Here is a 19,302-nt window from a genome sequence, read left to right on the forward strand (position 1 = left end):
TCCTGTCATAAAATTCTCAAGTAGAGGAAAGGGCTCAATTTGGTGACACACTCGCCCTGGACACAGTAAACATCTGTCTCATCTAGATGTGCCAATAAAAGCAATTTCCTTTGTTAAATTAAGAGATGTTAAGCCACGTAATTTAAAGATTTGTGTCTTTCTCTTACAATGAAACAAACGCAGACCTCTGTCCTAGCTTAGCTGTTCATCTGATTTCTGGCATCCAAAATGTAAGGATTCATTTTTCTAGCTCTAGTCTTCTAAAAGCTGGGCATGCCTTCTAAATTGGTTATCTAGGCCTGTCATTAACAGATGGGGAGAGAGCTCTTCACTGTAGGGGGTGATTTGTTCTCTCCTAAAATAGCTGCCTAAGATAGATCACTGGCTTCTAGGCTGATAATTGAAAGTGAGATGTATCTTACTGTATCTTACTGTATGCTGCCTTCATTGCAAGAAGCGTATGTTTTGCAATAAGGTGCCACAATCCAAAATCCTAGTAGAGACAAAATCCAGTCGTTTGTAATCATATTGTATCTAAGGCCAACTTTGGCTACAAGACCAGATAATGCAGTGATTATTGCTTCATTTAGAATTTACCTCTTTCTTGGTGGTTATTTTATGGAAAGATCTGTTTATAGAGAAGGATCTGCAGTCCAAGCTATTTGAGCAAGATGCTTCTTCATAGGTCTGAGAACTTTGGAGTAACAACTAAAGATCTCCACTGAAAAGCACAGTATTCGCTTAGCCAAGCTTCAGTTAAAACAGATGTACCAAAGAGATTCTTGCAATACCTGGAAAGGAGGAAGGGTGACCCCTGTGAATTTCCAAGTAAATTATTCTACTTTCTTAATCCTGCCATGTCATTTTTTTATAATAGAAGCTTATCTGTCCATATTTAAGTGTTTTTATACTGTGATCTGGTGTACCTTAAATTTGGCAGGAGTTTGGTTACGTGGTGAAAGGATACGTGTATTTGCATGCATGTAATTAGCAGCTCTTCGTGGTCTTTCTATAAAGAAAATGAGACTGGGCCATGGCGTCTTTGTTTCTTGTCACACAAGGTAGCACTGTTGTGTGTAAAACATGACAACTCAAGACATTGCTGCAATGTGTAGTTGTGCTATGCTGCTTTTGTATCATTCTTGAGTAGAAAGGAAAAACTTTGCCTGACTGCTTTTATGTCAAGAAACCAAACTAATGTCCTGGTGCTGAAGCCTTTGGTCATTTCCTTACATTGGTAACTGCAAAAGTGAACCCAATCAGGACATTTTGCAGCCACAGCCTATCTGAGTTTTACCCATGATGGGCCGCAGTCACTACCATTCCAGATCACACAATCCATCTGTTCCAGTAGCTTATCTTCAAAAGTGACTAACACCAGCTGCTGAAGAAGATACAAACTGTACTGCAGTAGCTGTTTATGTTGTGATGTGGCCAGGAGGAGAATTTCATCCCTTTTGTTAGATTGATTTGGGTCCTGCAGCATGATGCTTTATGTCCCCTCCAAAACTTTTAGGTATTTCAGTCTGTTTATTTAATTCTAGCATTTATAACTATGGATGTCCAATTTATCTGTGTGAATGTCTTAGCCTTTTTTCTTAATCCAACCAGATTCTGCTAAAGCAATAACAAATACTACAGTAAATCAGGATTATGTCCTGAAATGGCAGCAGGCATTCATTAACAGTGAAACAAAACTGGCGTCATCAAATCAGATAATGTCACTGACTCTGTGAATTGTGATCAGAAATAGAAAAGCAGGACATATGCACGGTCAGCAGGACTTTTTGGAATTAGTTTAAAAACTGTTACAGAAGAGCTGGCCTAGGGCATAAGCAGCCCAGCAGTATGGCCAGATGTTAACTTGGTGTATCTTAGGCCAGGTCAGTCTTTTCCTGTGGAAGCAGGGTCACAGAGAGAGGGGAGTGGAGCAAAAGTAAACTCCAACTACCAGGCATTCAGAAAAGACATATGGACTAGGATCCATGGTCTACACTGGTACACGTGGCAAGCTTGTGTGTGGTATGATTTATTTATTATAATTTTCATTAAGATTAATAGAAGTGTGTTGATATGATAGCAACTGTAGCAATTAGGAAAGATACTCAGTAAACCCCTGACTTCTCTGTTAGCATTCTTGGGAAAGATGGAAATATGTAACTTATTAAAAATCCGTGATCGTGTAAAACTATGGGGAGTAATAAACAACCTGTAGAGAACAAAAGGAACTCAGAGAGGTTTGAGATTTAGTTGGTAAATAGAATCACATGTGGCAAATGAAATTTAAAACTGAAATTGCTCCCTGATTTTTATTACATGCAGGCTGGCAGAGTTTAAAACAGAATTGCAAAGTGAATAAGACGCAAAACCAAAAGGCCTTGAGATGCCTTTGGAGTAACTTAAAGCTTTATTTTCCTTAACAAGGTGGGGAGCATTTGGAAAATATTACAAGGGATTGTGAGGCAGGAAATATGTAACATTTCCCTACAGAAGTCATTCTGGTCCAATCCTATGCTCTGGTCATATCTACCAGGTAGCCACAGTATAGGCTTGTGATTGCTGCTTTCAGAGAAAACATGTAGAAACTAGTAATTCAGAAGAACTGACCTATTTTGAGGGTAAAAGAAATGCCCAGCATTAGTATACAAGCAGAGTGGGAAAGGTAGAGCATGAGAACAGCATCCTACAGAGGATTGCTGGGTGTAATGTAGTGGAGTAAAGTGAGAATTGAACTGTTAAATGTCCCATGGTTAAACCAAGGTCTTGCTTATGCTAGGTATGTCCCTACTGCAGAACAGATCAGAGCTCTCTTGTGCTAAGTGGACACAACATGGGCAGAGGGACCATCTTGGCTGTGCAGCTATGTCCTGTGTTGGTGTAGGGACGCGCCTCAGCCAATGTGCTCAGCTTCCTGGTTTGAGAGAGACACTGCTGGTGTGTAACTCAGGACCCTTCCTGCCTTGCCTGCTGCAGATCAAGGTGCACCTACATAGCTAAACTCAGAGTCAATCTGCTGGATCCCATAGAGAGATGTGACTGTGTGTAATTCCAGCAAGGAAATAATTTTTTTTCCTGTCAGTGGAAGATCCCCATGTGCTTAACCTTAAACATGTGCTTTGCAAGGTGGTGGTTTCAGTGCCATGCTGATGTGGCTTCAGCAGTTTTCCCCTGCAAACGAAGACACTCCATCTTCTACAATGTGTGTAAATTAAGTGATAACTGAGCACAGGTCATTAAAGTAAGGCATGAATGACTATCCAGAGGGAAACTAAGTCTAGTTTGTGTGTGGAGATGACACAAGGGCTGTGTCTCTATGGTTAGATGATACAGTTCTAAGGAGTGTTCCCAAGCACTGGGGCACCTTCATTGCAAGTTCCACGCATAGCTTCAGTCCAGGCTGTTACCATCCCTCTTTTGACTGGGTGTGTTTGAGCACCTTTAGCCATGCACAAAGATACTCTTCCAGCAAAATGTATGCAAATTGAGAGTACAAACCAGTTATTTACTTACTAACACAGAAAAAAAGATAGCTGAGATTTAACTAGCTACTAGGCTGAACATTAGTACTCACTGCCTCAGAGAATGCTTCTGTAGAGACTTTCCTGGCCAGGCAAGCCAAGGGGGAGGGCTGCAAAGCCTGCTCTTAAACCTAGCCATGTGTCAGAGGCTGACACAAACCGAAGATCACCAGGAGGCAGTTTAGACAAACTATATCCTGTTTGGAGAATAAATGAGTTGAATAGCACGGGTGTGAGGTGCATTGTTTCAGCTGGTCTCAGTGAGAATGTTCATGGGACGTTTAATTTATGACTGTGGATGTGGCTGTGCTACCTTCCTTAGTGTGTCCTCTCGCAGCCACCAAACATGTGAATTCCCCTAAAATCAGGGTCTGCTAGCAGCATTATTTTACCTGAGGAAGACAGACCTTTTGCAGCAGCCTTTGGTCACTAATGTGGATACCCAACAGCCGTGTGCCCTAGCAGCTTCAGAATGATCACAACCTGCTGTTAGCGAGGCACACCTGGGTTCCTCCTGCAGGTGCACAGGCAGGCAGCTCCCAGAGCCATTCCTTAGCCTGCAGAGGCTTCTTGAGTTATATCTGTAACAGTGTGGTTTGATAGTAGGCTTTGGGTGCTTAAAACTTACCAGAAAGCAGTGAAATGCATCTTAGATGAGGAAATACTAGTGTGCTTTATATCACGTTTATCTGTCTCTATTGATTCCAGCTGGAGAAAGGGCAAATCTGAAGGAGCACGAATAAATGCAGAAGCTACTCTGCATTATGGCAAACGTCCTGGGAACATGCGAATTCAGCTTCTCTTCTAGCCCGCTTGGCTTATTTCTGTTTGCTTCCAGTCCTTAGAGAAAGTCACGATCCGAATCCAAAGCGTTTTGGGTGGTGCTGTGATTCAAGGCTCCTGTGCTGGGGGAAAGCAGACATTCCCCATGATTCAAAGGAAATCTGAATGCTGACACATGGCGTCTTTTTCTTTCTTTGGGGGCTTGTCATGGATTTTTCTGGTCTGGGCTATTGCAGAAGAAAGATTTCCTGCAAATTTGTCAGTGTGACTGCTGAAAGTATTAGAGCTTTGGAGAGCTTTAGAGCTCAGTTCTGGCCCAAGCAGTGTGTGCTGAAGCTGTTCTGCCCAGCACTGTGCAGAGGGTGCTTTGCAGTGCCCACTGCTTAATCTTCTCTGTGAGCGCTGATAGAGTTGCAGGGAATGAAAAGGAGCCTTTTTTCCATGGAGCCTTTTTTCCATGTAGCTGCTTGTCAGCTCCCATTTTCCTTGCCAAGACTGTGCTGACAGTGTACTTTTCGTTCACATTTGGGGGAGGTGAAATCCCCAGGTCTTGCTGATGGATCCATTGCATGTACTTACTAGGACAGGACTGAGAACTAATTTGCCATTAGTCCACTTCCAGGTAGTAACCAGCTTGTTTACAGCTGATGCACAGCTAAGAGCAAGAGTCTTGCTATTCCCTGGTTGACAGCAGAGCTGGTGGACCCAGCAGGTAGACTGAGCACGTTCCACCCGTCAATAAGCTTGGACTGTGTATACACATTGCTTGATGCCTGTTTCTGCCAATTCTTTGGCTTCAGACTGCCAAAAATAGCTTTCCTTTAGGGTTTTGGGGTATTCCTGATCCTGGCAGCTCTGCTGATTCCTTGTAGTAACATTTCTTTCCCTGGGAGGGCCCCAGCAGAGGGGTGGTTCACAAGCAGGGTTTGTGACTGGTATTAGACAGAAGGTCTGTCCTCCCTTCAGATTTTTAACCATGACCTCTTTTGACAGCATGACTCACTGCTGTGATGGTGAACTGGCTGCAGTCTGTGTGGGTCAGCCATAATTACCACAGCTCGTCTGACTTGGGTTAGATTTGTCATTTATTTCCTGTGCGAGCCACAACAGTGGTAATCACTGTCCCACCACCCGCCTTAAAATGAAGTACTGTTTATTAGAACAGAAGCATGTATTGTTTTAAGAGTTGATGTTTCCCTAAAACACACTCTGTGCTTAACAGTCTGGCCATGTTCAGAGAGCAGATGTGTCTTCCCCACAGAGATGCTTTGTGTGGGTGCTCACCCCTGCTGCAGCAAGTGTCTGTTTAAATCTCTCCTTGCAGGCATGCTGTACCAGCCACTCCATGTCGATCTGTTCATTTCCAGCATCAGCCAAACCAAGTCTGCAGGTTGTCAGGATCCTCCCCATTGTGCTTCAGATTTTCCCTGAAGGTTGTTGTCTGGGAAGCTGTTGAGTGGCTTCCCCATCAGGGCACACTGAGCTCAGTGATATGTGTGCGTACGTAGCTTCCCTGCTCTCCGAGCCCAAGCTATACTAGTACAAAAGGAGATCTTAGTCTGACAGAAACATGGGACTTGCACATCACTACAGTCATGCAGCCAGAGACATAAAATTATTAAGTTTTTGGTGTTTTTAGAGGATTCCACAGTTGTGCCACAAACACTCAACAAGGCCCAAACCAGACTGATTTTTTGGGGGTGTTTTACTGCCTGTTCTCCCTTCTTCCCCTCCCCTCCATCCTATCTGGTATCTCCATTTTGCATCCCCAGTTTCCACCCACCAAGTTTGAGCTAAGTGCCAAGAGAGAGGTAAATTGGTCACACATTCTGTCCTGCTCCTGGCTCTCCTGTGAGCCCATGATGAGACCAGGAGGTATCTTAAAGATGCGCTCAGGGGGATCACCTGTGTTGCTACATCTGTAGCCTCCATGGTTCCTTTGCCAAGGTGACCCAGCCTGGAGTATTCTAGTTTCCCTGTTCTTCAGTGACCTGAGCAAAATAATCCACCTCTCTGGGAAGAGGCATGAAATGCAAGTTACCGAGATAATGCATTCCCAGGTGCCAGCCCTAAATGTCCTTCATTAACAAAAATTGCCTTGAATTTCAGGTCTGGGGATTTGACTGTGCTGAGGTCTCAGAGCAACTCATTTGCTAACGTGCTGTTGTTTCCTCTTTAGGGAATTCCCAATGAAAGCTGGAGGCTGACCAAGATTAATGAGCGCTATGAGCTTTGTGATACATACCCTGCCATTCTAGCTGTGCCTGTAAACATTCCTGATGAAGAATTAAAGAGAGTAGCATCTTTCAGATCAAGAGGACGCATACCAGTGAGTGGGACAAAGGAAGCCACTTTGATATGGTTTTGTTACACATACCTTTGGGCAATAAATAATACCAAGATCGGGCTGAGTAGATTGCAGGGAGCCAGTAAATGGTCAGTGGATAATAAAAGTCACAGCAACACGTTTGAGGACTTAGAAAAGCAGCAGTATCTGCTGGAACTACTGTTGTGAAAGAGATGTAGACTAAACCAAAATGAGAAGATAAGATAATTTAGCTCAACTCAGACCAAATCTCCGTTCAATTCCTGAGAAACACAAAGCAGCCCTATTGGGCTGTTTACAAATGTCTGGCCTACTCTGACTTTCAGGATAGAGGAATACTTAGTGATACTCTTGATGAGAATGCTTGTTAAATGAAATTAAGACAAAATACATTATTATGATGATTATTTCAGCAGTAAATGAAAATGTACTGGTTTACTTCTAAAGTTTGTAGAAAATTCTATCTGTTCCTAAAGTACTTAACTTTGGCATGGTATAACATAAAGTAAGACATAGCCCATGTAGTGACTCACACAACAGCCAGAAAAACAGTTTGCATCATATTTAAAAGTCAAACTTTTGGTCACCTTTTGTTTGTTCAAACTTTGGGAATGCCACAAGAATGAATAAGGACAGAAGAGTTCGTTCTTTCATTCAGTCGTGATTTAGTAGAATCCAGCCTTCTGGAACCAGCTAATACATGATGGGATCCCAGACCAAGCCATTACAGGTGAAACACTTCACTAGTTTAATGAATCCCATTTTTCCTTCATTTATTTCCCATTTGTTTTCAAAGGTCTTGTCATGGATTCATCCAGAAAGTCAAGCAACGATCACTCGCTGTAGCCAGCCAATGGTGGGAGTGAGCGGCAAGCGAAGCAAGGAAGATGAAAAGTATCTTCAAGCCATCATGGATTCTAATGCTCAGTCTCATAAAATCTTCATATTTGATGCAAGGCCTAGTGTGAATGCTGTAGCCAATAAGGTCGGGTGCTTTTTCCTCTGTCTAAAACTGGGAATGTAATAATTTAGAGCACGTTTCCCACCTCAGCTTCATATTATTCTTAAGGATCACAAGAGGGTTTTCCCTCGAGCAAATCTGCATGCAATGAGCTGATTCTCTAGGCAGACTTTTATACCTGCACTGGTATTTGTAAGATATCAATGTGACTACCAAAGAGCCATTACATTAATCTTGGATGGGAAATGAAATTGCAAGGGGGACAAAAAATGAAGTAATACTGAGGTCAAACTCTAACCCTCTGGATCTTGTGTATCACCATTTTCCACTTCACATGGTTGGAAGACTGCTTCCTCTTAAAAGCACCAGCACTCTGTCCCTGTTAACTGTGATGGGAGCAGGGGATACTCAGTACTTCTGAAAATCAGGCATCATGATTTTTATTTCAAAATATAGCTGGGGATAGCTAATGTCTAGGAATCTTCCTCTGTTCCTTCTGCTGTTGTAGAATCATAGAATTCCTTGAGTTGGAAAAAACCTTTAAAGGTCATCTAGTCCAACCCTCCCCTGCCATGGGCAAGGGCATCTTCCACTAGACCAGGTTGCTCAGAGCCTTGTCCTTTCTGACCTTGAATACTTCCAGGAATGAGGCATCTGCCACTGTTCTGGGAAACCTCTTCTAGTGTTTTACCATCCTCAGTGTAAAAAACTTCTTCTTTATATCTAGTCTGAATCTACGCTCTTTTAGTTTTAAACCATTAGCCCTTGTCCTGTCACACCAGGCCCTACTAAAACATCTGTCCCCATCTTTCTTGTAAGCCCCTTTTAAGCACTGGAAGGCTACCATAAGGTCTCCCCAGAGACTTCTCAACCTTTCTCATAGGAGAGGTGCTTAAGCTCTCTGGTCATTTTTGTGGTCCTCCCCTGCACTCACTCCAACAATTCCATGTCTTTCCTATGCTGAGGACTCCAGAGCTGAATGCAGTACACCAGGTGAGGTCTTACAAGGGCACAGTAGAGGGGCAGAATCACCACCCTCAGAGCACAATCACCTGCTGGCCCTTTGGCTTTTTATGCAGCCCAGGATACAATTGGCTTCCTGGGCTGCAGGCACACATTGCCAGCTCATGCCCAGCCTCTCATCCAGCAGCACTCCTCAGCCCTTCTCTGCAGGGCTGCTCTCATTTTGCTCATCCGCCAGCCTGTGTTGATACCAGGGGTTGCCCTGACACAGGTGACACCTTGCACCTGGACTTGTTAAACCTCATGAGGTTCCCATGGACCCACTTCTTGAGCCTCTCCAGGTCCCTCTGGATGGCATCCTGTCCTTCAGGTATGTCAACATCACCACTCTGCAAAATTCCTCAGAGTGCACTTGATCCCTTTGTCTATGTCATTGATGAAAGTATTAAATAACACTGGTCCAAATACCAGTGGTGTCCCCTCAGGGACACCACTTGTCACTCACTGGACATTGAGCCATTGACGACTACCCTCTGGCTGTGACCATTCAATTCCTCATCCACCCAACCTGGCCAGGCAGGACTTGCCCTTGCTGAAGCTGTGCTGGCTGTCTCAAATCACCCCCTGGTCCAAAGTGTGTTATAGCATAGCTTCCAGGATCTTGCCATGGAACTATAGCATAGTTCCATGATCTTGCCAGGCACAGAGGTGAGGCTGACAGGTCAGTAGTTTCAGGGTCCATCTTTCTACTCTTTTAAAAATTGTGTTTCATGCCATTACTTTAAGCTCTGTATTAATGGTAGAACTGCTTTGTTGCACTAAAGCCCAATTTTTCTCTTTTTTTTTTTTTTTTTAAAATCTGCCTTTCCCACTGCTTAGGAAAGGCAATTAGTGTGTGGGTTATACTCCTCTATAATAGTATGTTAAATTTTTAAATGATAGAATAATGAATGTAATGAGCTAGCAACTTGAATGGAGATAAATGATAATTACAGAGGAAAAGAAGGCTTGTAATGTGGTATTCTTTGGTAAAAATTATAGCATTCATTAGCTGTTGCAGGAAAGAGACACAGAGTGTGTGCATGTACATGTTTGGTCCCAGTTGTAAGATAAAGCCAGTGTTTTCTGCCTGCTTTAGGTAGCCTGTGGTATTTTGTCAGCTGCTATTTGCTCAGGACAAATGACTTTATACGGGATAAAGTATAAAATATGTTTTTGCTTAATGATTTGTCTGTGGATTTTGTTCTTCAGGCTAAAGGAGGGGGCTATGAGAGCGAGGATGCCTATCAGAACGCAGAATTAGTGTTCCTGGACATTCACAATATTCATGTTATGAGAGAGTCGCTGAGAAAACTGAAAGAAATTGTGTATCCCAATATCGAGGAGACTCACTGGCTGTCTAATTTAGAGTCAACTCACTGGCTAGAGCATATCAAGGTATGCATGTCTGCATCCAGTGCAGGTGGCTGAGCAACCACAAGTCCTTACCAGTCTGTTCACTGGAAAGATATCCAGAGCTAACTCCAGGATTTTCAATTCCTGGTAAATTTAAAGACTTAGAATTTGTTTTCTATTTGGGAACGACTAAAACCATAGTTTCTTGGAGTGAGGAATCTTGAGAAGATGGAAGAGGGACAAGAGAGGGGCCTGAAATACTGAAAGATGGTGTTTTGGAAATGAAGTATTCCAAAATGAAGTGTTCCTGGGTAATGCATAACTGTGAAAGTTCTGGTTAGAGCTCAGGAGTCCCAGAGTTTCCAAGGTCTTGACTCAGGGATCCTTGTCATCCTAGTGTTACTGCCTGGTCCAGACCAGCAAATGCTGAGAGTTTGTGCCCTGTCAGCCTTTCAGGAATCCAAGCAGAGTCAGAATGAGGAGGCAAAATGTTTCAGCTTCTGCAGATGTTGATTTTCAAATTAAGTTCTTTCTCTTCTAAAAATGTCCAGTTTACATTGTTGCTCTGCTAAAGCAGACAGGGGCAGATCTGCTCCTGGGGCAGCTGCAAGGTGATGGCCATTTTGTATTCGTGTCACACACAAAATACTCTTGTGTTTAAATCCTGACCTGTCCAAGGACTGAGCTTAATGCAAAGGCTCTTCTAGAGTTATGCTTACACTACAGTATAGATGTGTTGTCATCTTGTTGGAATAAAACATGTGTTCACAGTTTGCTGTCCTAGTTACAAAGTAGTTGGAACTGATTTACCATTCTGCTTGAGGCAAACAGAGCCCTTGGTTTGTCCTGTGTTGTCACTAGGCATTTTTCATTCACAATTTCTGTTCCAAAGAGGTTTTGTAATTTGGTTTTTTCCTTGTCCTAGCTCATTCTTGCTGGAGCCCTCCGGATTGCTGACAAAGTAGAGTCAGGGAAGACATCTGTGGTTGTACACTGCAGTGATGGTTGGGACCGGACAGCCCAGCTCACCTCTCTCTCTCTGCTCATGTTGGATGGCTACTACCGAACTATCAGAGGCTTTGAAGTCCTGGTGGAGAAGGAGTGGCTAAGCTTTGGCCACAGATTTCAGCTGGTGAGTCACTAGCCCTTGGAAGGCACTATATGGAAAGTTACTGTCCCCCTTGAAGGATTTCAAAGGAGTTTAGCCGTTCTTGTGAGAAGTTTCCTGGCTGAAGACAGGTGAAAGCTGCTGCTACTGTTTTCTGCCTATAATTCCAGTAATCTTTTAACTTCCTTGGGGACTGTATTGGTTAGATAGGAGGCACAGGAGGTATTAAATCTCTCAGGTGTCTTGACTGACATGTCATGTTTCCATGATTAGGCTTGAACTAACAGTGTGCTTTGGGTGCAGGGTTGGCATTTCTGCTGGGAGTTGGCTGAGACCACTGGGGTATTTTTTTCTTCCTTTACAGTTCATTCCATTTTCTGAGACTGCTAGGCCACTGTCATCAGAAATGCCTTGGTACTGAAGAGTTTGGAGAATTTGGTTATGACCTTGACCTCACGTTTTCTTCAGGCACACTTTATTTCTGTGGAGGCTTCCAATTGCCTAGGTTTGATCAGCAGTTTGAGCCTGGACCAAGAGTAGCCTGTGGTTGTGTCCCTATAGCTGGCAGAGAGGCAGCTTTGTGGGCTTGTGACACAGCAATTTGTTATGGTTTGCACTTATGGGAACTGAGAGAGCCTTTCAGTAGTATTCTTTCAGTCTTTGTTCCTATTGAGTTTTGCTTGTAGCTGTTTTCTAGTGGTTGTTTAATTTTGGCAAGGGCTAGAGCAAGGTCTTTTTACAGCACTTGCAGTGATGAGTTGCACTGTCAAATGCTCTGAGGAAGGTGGGGAAACTGAGGCACTAAAGCAACTGAGGTTCTGCTGCAGCAAAACTTGTTATCTGGTGTTTGAACAACAACTGTTTTAGCTTCTTCCCTGTCTAGACAAGGAAGATAATGATAGTGATTTCCTTTGGTGAGGGGCGAACAGCATTAAGGAAGAGGTAGAGATCTCTGTTACATACATGTTCTTGTTCTTTGTACGGTACTTGGGGCTCCTGGTAATACATAACCATTAATGTACTATAGTAGTTATGAGGAATCCTGCCTCACGTCTTGGCCACACAGCTTGTTCAGGGTTGGAGGCCTACTTCTGGGAATAGTGTCATCACTGCCTCTCTTGAGGTGGCTGGAGATGGGCTGGGCTAGTGTTTGTACAGCACTTGGAAGCTGCGAGGTGTTGCGTGACAGTTATCGCCACACGCCGTGCCTGTAGGTAGTGTTTAGATCGAGCACACTGTACTACTGAAGTAGCCAGGACAACAGCTGCAACTGAAGCAAAAAGCATTCTCATTTTTTTTCCTTCTGAACTTTAGCTTTTAACTGAAATCAGTGCCAGCACAGCATCTGGAGCCTCTACTCAAACAGCTCTTGTTTTAATTTAGCACAAAAATATCCCCATAAAGAATTTTCACTTCAGAGATGAAGGGAGTAGTTGTCCTTTCCTCCTTTACTCACTGATATGGACAAAGCAGAATCAAGACTCGTTTGAAGCTTTTTAAAGCTGTTGGTAAAGGTTTGGGTGACTGGCAGGAGATCCCAGCAGCTTTCCCGTGAAGCCCTGTGCAACTCCTGTTCTTTGTCCTGCTCTGTTTCAGAGGGTTGGCCACGGAGATAAGAATCATGCAGATGCTGATCGCTCTCCTGTCTTCCTCCAGTTCATCGACTGTGTCTGGCAAATGACAAGACAGGTAAATTGCTGGGTGGCACATGTGTCTACAAAGCCAGTGTACCAAGACATGGCACAGTGTCTGGACACAGGAATGATTTCCAAACTGACCATTACAGGCTTTCCTTCCTGGGCTTGTACTCTTGTTTTGACTCTGGCAACAAGTTTTTTGGGAGTCTGTTTAGCAAAGGGCCTGAATGCACAAGTGCACTGGAAGACCACAATGTTGGCTTGCATCATATGACCTTGTCAGTGGGTGCTGCTTACCCACATGCTGCTAGAATAAATGTGAGCTTGGGAGAAGAAGCTTGCATCATCCTGAAAAAGGTGACAGCTGCCTCACACTTAGCATAGGCAGGAACAGACATCCCAGCCATCCTCAGTAGCCCACTGTGCCTTCAGAAGCATAAGTGACTTGGCTTGCTAATGTAAGTCCCAAGCAGGGTGGGTGCAGACAGATCCCTGTTGCCTCTGCTCAAGCTGATCCCATAACCAAACCTGCAGCAAGACATGCTCTATTTTAGCTTCCTCTGAAGGCAGATGTACTGCTCCCAATTCATACATGATGTACAGAGTTGAGTGCCTCACTTCAGGCTAGGTGTGGCAAAGGTACAGTCCAGGAGAGTTCTCCTATGTTTGGGAGGTTTTTCTCCAGGTATATGGGACCCAGAAGGTTTTTTGTGTCTTTTGTGGCACAAATGTCAGCTGTGGTCAGGAAGTTCAGTGAAAAAAAATTAGGCTCATCATGGATTAAACCAGGAGAAATAGGAAAGAAGGATGCCACTATATATGAAGCATACCATACTCACACAGAGAGAAAAAGAGGCTTTACCATCATTGAAGTCACTTTCATCATGCTCTCCTTCATTGCTCCTAAAAGCAGGCATCCTGACCTGCAGCTGGTGAGGTCAGGATGTTGCAACTGGGGCAACCTGGGAAGAGAAGGATGGTTGTGAGAGAAGGCGGCCTCCTTCTCTCCTCTTCGTTGCCCCAGCATGTGTTTGCAGTTCAGTGCATGTATTCTTACTGACCCTTTGTGGAGCTTCAGTTCTCCCTGTCTCGGGTCTGATTGTTTCTGCATGGAACTTCAGCAACATGGCCTGTGCTCATACACCTGTTCTCCTGGTGACCTGTATTGCAAGATGCCTTCCTGCTGTTCCCTCTGGGAAGTGCTGCGTTACACACACGAGTTATTTCCCTTTGGCCCTGGGAAATTTCCACTTTTTTAATGCGTTATTTGACACGTGCCTTTCTTTCACAGTCTGGTTGCATGGTCTGTCATGAGAGGCAGACGTAGCAGAGCAAGCTTCAATTTGAAGCAGCACTGAGTGTGTATAAACACAGTGGTCTAACCCTTCAGACCTCTGGCTTTTGCTCAGAATTCCTCTCTGCAACTGCAAAGCAGCTTTCCAAGAGAGAAACTCTTGCTTCTAGAAGGAGCAAATGACCCTGAATATCCAGCCAGGCAGGGAACAGGGACAAATCAAGGGGCCAACTCCTTACCAAGACTACAGAGTGGGGAAAAAGTTTATTTTCCTGTTTTAAAATCCCAGCCTAATTTTCTGTTTCTGACTGAAGTTTCCTACAGCATTTGAATTCAATGAGTACTTCCTAATCACCATCCTGGATCACCTGTACAGCTGTTTGTTTGGGACCTTCCTGTGCAGCAGTGAGCAGCAGAGAGTGAAAGAGGTAAGACAGCTTCTCTCCAAGGAGTAAGCCTGTTCCTGGGATGGCTTTAGCTCACCACATATTGCTAGGGAAGTTGGTTCCTCACTCAAAGATAGTGGTAGATGTGGGTCTGGGAAATGCCAAGCCCTGTCTCAACAGCTGGGACCTGGGGTTTTCCTGTTTGCACAGACTGCTGTCTGTTGGAAACTTCACATTTCAGAGCAACACCATCTCCCTTCTGCACAGTGCTTCCACTTCCAGTTGCTCACTATGGTTGAAGAGCTCCTCGTGTCTCCCAGGTAGTGGAAATACAGTTTTCCTTTGAACTTTACTTTAATGTAACCTTCTCTGTGGAAACTGGTACCTTTTTGTCTTCTTTTCCTTGAAGTGGTTCCTTTCAGGTGCTTTTAACTTTTAAGAGTGTGCTGTCATTCTGCACACATTCCTGCACATAACTGGTCTCAATACTTGTCCTTGCTGTGCTTGCATTTTTCCTGGAGACGACAATGCTCCTAGTATTAGTAAGGACGTGCCTCTATGTCCTGCCACAAGCCAGCTCTGCCCTGCAGTCTGGTTGAGGTTTGTTTGCCAAGGGAGGAGCATATAGATGTGTACATTCAGACCCAGTCTGGAATCAGAAGGAAAAGCAGTGACACTCATTCAGTCTCACCTACCTAGAGATGAGGCATTCTGTCACCAAAGTGCTGCAGCCTAACAGCATAGAGGTACATGAGGGCAGTGCTGTGTGGACCTGATGTGATCATATTTGATAGCACTTCTGTTAAAAAAACCCAAACAATAAAACCTAACTGTAATATAAAAATGATAGCATTTTACTGTAGTGAAATCAGGATCCCTGTTTCTCTGGAATCAGCAGTGATTGAATAATTGTAATTTCCAGAAAACAAAATCTAAGTACTTAATCTGGGAGGTACTTTGACAGTGGTTTCAGTGGGGCTATTCACAGGTCTAATTATTCCACTAGATCAGGGCCTAAGTCAAATGTTTTCTTTATTTCCTTTGCAATTAAATACTCCAGCAAGTCCTTGAGGAGCACTTTAAAGAAGTGAAGTTTAACTAAAGCATTGAGGGTTCACATGCCAGTGTCCCCTTGCTGTGCCAATGGCAATTCCTGGTCTGTGTTGGCAGCTGGGTGGGTAAGAGGGGTTGTTCAGTGCCAGGGCATGTGTGTGCCTGGCTGCATCCATGTGCTTTTAGTACAATAACCACATCAAAAGAACAGTTTTGGGGGTTTTTAAGCTACAAAAAAGCAACCAGCTCCGTATTAATGACACGCATATGTTTATGCTGCTACAGTTTGTAGATAACTGGAATTTGTATGGCAAATAAAGCCTCCTCCACCCCCTTCCCTTACAGAGCCTTCCAAAAAAGACCGTATCACTTTGGTCTTACATCAACAGCCAACTGGAAGACTTTACTAACCCCTTGTATGTGAGCTACTCCAACCATGTCCTGTATCCTGTGGCCAGCATGCGCCACCTCGAGCTGTGGGTCGGCTACTACATCCGCTGGAACCCCAGGATGAAGCCTCAGGTGTGTCTTCCACGAATCCTACATGTTTCCCTCTCTGCCAGTACTGATATTGTTATTTTGGAGTTCAAGATATTTGAAGCACAAGATGTACAAACTTATGCTTAAATTTAAAAACAAAAGCCTAAATTCAAATGCCAGCAAGAGTGAGCAGCACCTACAGCTGGCTGGTGCTGGTGCTCAGCTTGTGAAATCTGCAGGAGCTGGATATACTCAGCAATTTGGAAAATTTCCTCACTTAGAATAAGGGAAAAACCTCTGAATTCTCTTCACAAAAGAGTGAAAGAATCCCAAGACTTCACTGGATGTAGGATTCTAGATAGGATTTTTGGGACTCTATTTAGACTACTAGCAACAAGAACCTGGTGCTTTGCTTTGGCTGCCTGAGGCACAGGGGTCTGGCTGCAGCCCTGTTATACCCCTGACCAGGGACGCTGGCTCACCCCAGGACAGGCACCTCAAACAAGCAGACTGAGCATGGCTCTGAAGGCTGACATCACTTTTTAGGAGGAAAGGGACAAAATTTCCCAGATTGCCTCTGTGCCCAACTGCAGTTGACAGCTTTACAATTCTGGAGCGTTAGATACAGGAACCAAACAACCGCTTTGCAGTCAGAACCATGCAAAAACATTTAGATGAATCTGTATTTTTTTTTCCCCTAAAACTCTGAAATAATGTCCAGGCCAATATGCCATGGCCAGCATCCCCCAGAAACATCAGTTTGGCAATTGTCATCTTTCAAAATATACACTGTTTTGTTTAGCCACCATTGCACTATGCACATTAGATCAAAATGAGCATCTCAAAGCCAGAGCAACTATGCTGTACCCCAGGCATGTGACTCATAATACTCGTGTACAACCCCCCTTCTCTCAGAGCCGTGTGTAAGGTCAGCAACAGTGTTTTGTGGTTCAGGCTTCCACTTCCACACTTACCTCCCAGCACTCAGCTACATGTTTTCTTACAGGAACCTGTCCATAATCGCTACAAGGAGCTTCTGGCCAAGCGGGCTGAGCTGCAGAAGAAAGTAGAGGAACTGCAGAGAGAAATCACCAACCGTTCCACCTCATCCTCGGAGAGAGCCGGCTCTCCAGCACAGTGTGTTGCTCCTGTACAGACAGTTGTATAATATGGACTTCTTCTTGCTGAGTACCTTCCCAGGACCATGGGGGCAACTTTTCTGAAGCCCTCTGGAGTTCCAGCATGGTACCTGGGGGATGCCAACTTATTTATTTATTTCTCTCCAGGGTAATTTATTAGTACTGTAGCACTAGAGAAGGCTTAAGCAAAAAACAACAGACAAGGCCCCCTATGCAATTAATCTTCTCAGTGGCTAGCTTATAATACAAGCCAATTGCACTTGCCACCTAAACAAAAACTAGAGCTTGCTCTTTGCTCACTGATGTGCTGGAAATCACTTGGCTTTAAAGGGAGACACTGCACTACAATGAAGTACTGAGGAGGAAAAACATCAGCTCAGAAGTTTGAAAGGTCTCCCCTTTGCTAAAAGGAAAGACTAAATCTGACTTTGTGTTGGAGCCTGAAATGCAGCTGTAACAGCACAAACCCTCTGCTATTAATGTCTGCACAGCAGTGTATGAGGGCATTTGCCAGTACACTTGGAGACAAGCAGTGATAGTGTCTGAAACATATCACTCCCTTCACCTTGATCTAGACCATAGGAAGCCATGCAAATGATGCCTTATTTAAAGAAAGGGCAGCTCCTCCCAATAAACACAATGGTAGAGGAGAAACCTACAGGACTTGATTTTGTAGGATGTTTACTTCCATCCCTGCAACTCTAGAATCTCACTTACAGTTTACAGTGGGTGTGCCAGGATGCAACTTAAGCACCTTTATTTCTGAGGGAGGAGCACAGCATGGCTCCCCTGGGCTTTCTGCAGCTCCTCTGGCCTCCTGTGCCTCATAGTCACCAGGGGAAAGGTAGTGGAATTCCACAGGGCATGTGTGAACTGCTGGGATCAGCCATTACATTTTGCTTGGGTAAGCATAATTAGTGACTTTAATGCTTCTGTGCAGGATCATAGTGGTGTACTTACGGTATTTCAGTATTGTTAACTAATGAAAACAACTGTACATCAACCACAGACGCCTTTTTGCCTGCATTGCAACTGCTGCTTAAGGTTATTCTGGCAGACTTAACATCTTAGCCAGTTTCTGAGCTCTACATTTAGGCCTTTTTCAGCATAGTCTGCTTCAAGAATTAGCATCACTTGACTAAACTCAAGTTGAAATTTGGTTTTAATATAAAATTTTACTGCAAAATGGGGATAAAATACACACTTGGTAAAACCATGACTTCCCCCTTGTTCTTCCAAACAGGTAAACACAGGGCTGTAGAAGATTGGGCTTACAGGGAAGGCACTTAGCTATGTGCAAGGCTGCTTCTCACTTCCATGCTAAGGAGGAGGGCACTGCTTGGTGGGGGCTCTTGTGTTGCTCTTTTATGACAGGATCCCATACTGTGGTCACCTGTCAGCATGCTGCTTCACTCAGCTGCTCTTCCACTATGGAGATGGACTTTCCAAGAGAGTACAAGAGTGGACCAATTTCCACATAAGATACTGCCTTTCAAAAGCCACATTCCTTCCCAGGCAGTAACAGTAATTTCCCCCTGCAGCCTCCACTTTTGCCTGCTATACTACTGCAATCACCATCTCCATGCTTTACAGAGAAATCCACAGCCACCTTCTGACAAGATGAAAACAGCTGTACAGCATCAGCACATTTGTTATAGGGTGGCCTGAGTCATTATGGTTCAGTAGTGCAAAAGAATCCACACAAAATACTTCTGAAGGACTTGGATTTGCTTTTAAGGTAAAGGGCAGATCTGCTCTTAACGTACAATCATTATACAAGGTGGTTCATAGCATTCTTCCATATTAGCAAACTGAATATGTGTGTATATTTTGTTTCTTGATGAAGGCTGTTTGGTTTCGTTAACACTAATAAAAACTGATAAAAGGGTAACATTCCTGTGCTCTTACTTTCAACAGTGTGGTCCTCCAATGGACTTGCAGAACATGCAACAAAATAGCATTGCAAGTTTAGTATGTGAAATCCAAATATCCCTCATTTTTCTGCAGGTGGTCTTGCAAGATGCTAATTTTCAAACTCTAAAATCTAGAATGACAGGAAAACAAAATTAATCTTTGGACAAGTTTCTCTTATCCGACACAGACCAGCATTAATACAGATACAGCGCTTAGCTGCTCAGTATTATAAAAATAGAATCACAGAACGGTTTGGGCTGGAAGGGACCTTTAAAGACCATCTAGTTTCTAACCCTCTGCCATGGGCAGAGACACTTTCCACTAGACCAGGTTTCTTCCTAATAC

At 43.9% G+C, this 19,302-nt stretch overlaps 1 protein-coding gene across 3 annotated transcripts in view; it reads left to right on the forward strand.

Moving 5' to 3' along the window:
• Positions 1-18,934, forward strand: part of MTMR2 (myotubularin related protein 2) — a 61,011-nt gene extending 42,077 nt beyond the window's left edge. For all 3 annotated transcript variants that reach the window (XM_032681193.1, XM_032681192.1, XM_032681191.1), the window contains exons 8-15: positions 6,481-6,630; positions 7,424-7,612; positions 9,803-9,988; positions 10,872-11,078; positions 12,651-12,743; positions 14,300-14,413; positions 15,770-15,946; positions 16,911-18,934. In XM_032681193.1, the coding sequence (XP_032537084.1) occupies positions 6,481-6,630; positions 7,424-7,612; positions 9,803-9,988; positions 10,872-11,078; positions 12,651-12,743; positions 14,300-14,413; positions 15,770-15,946; positions 16,911-17,072 (1,278 nt within the window). In that variant the 3' untranslated portion in view covers positions 17,073-18,934. The remainder of the gene's footprint in view (positions 1-6,480; positions 6,631-7,423; positions 7,613-9,802; positions 9,989-10,871; positions 11,079-12,650; positions 12,744-14,299; positions 14,414-15,769; positions 15,947-16,910) is intronic.
• Positions 18,935-19,302: the final 368 nt, after the last annotated feature.

The sequence above is a fragment of the Chiroxiphia lanceolata genome, chromosome 2 (assembly GCF_009829145.1).
Source record: "Chiroxiphia lanceolata isolate bChiLan1 chromosome 2, bChiLan1.pri, whole genome shotgun sequence".
Lineage (NCBI taxonomy): Eukaryota > Metazoa > Chordata > Aves > Passeriformes > Pipridae > Chiroxiphia > Chiroxiphia lanceolata.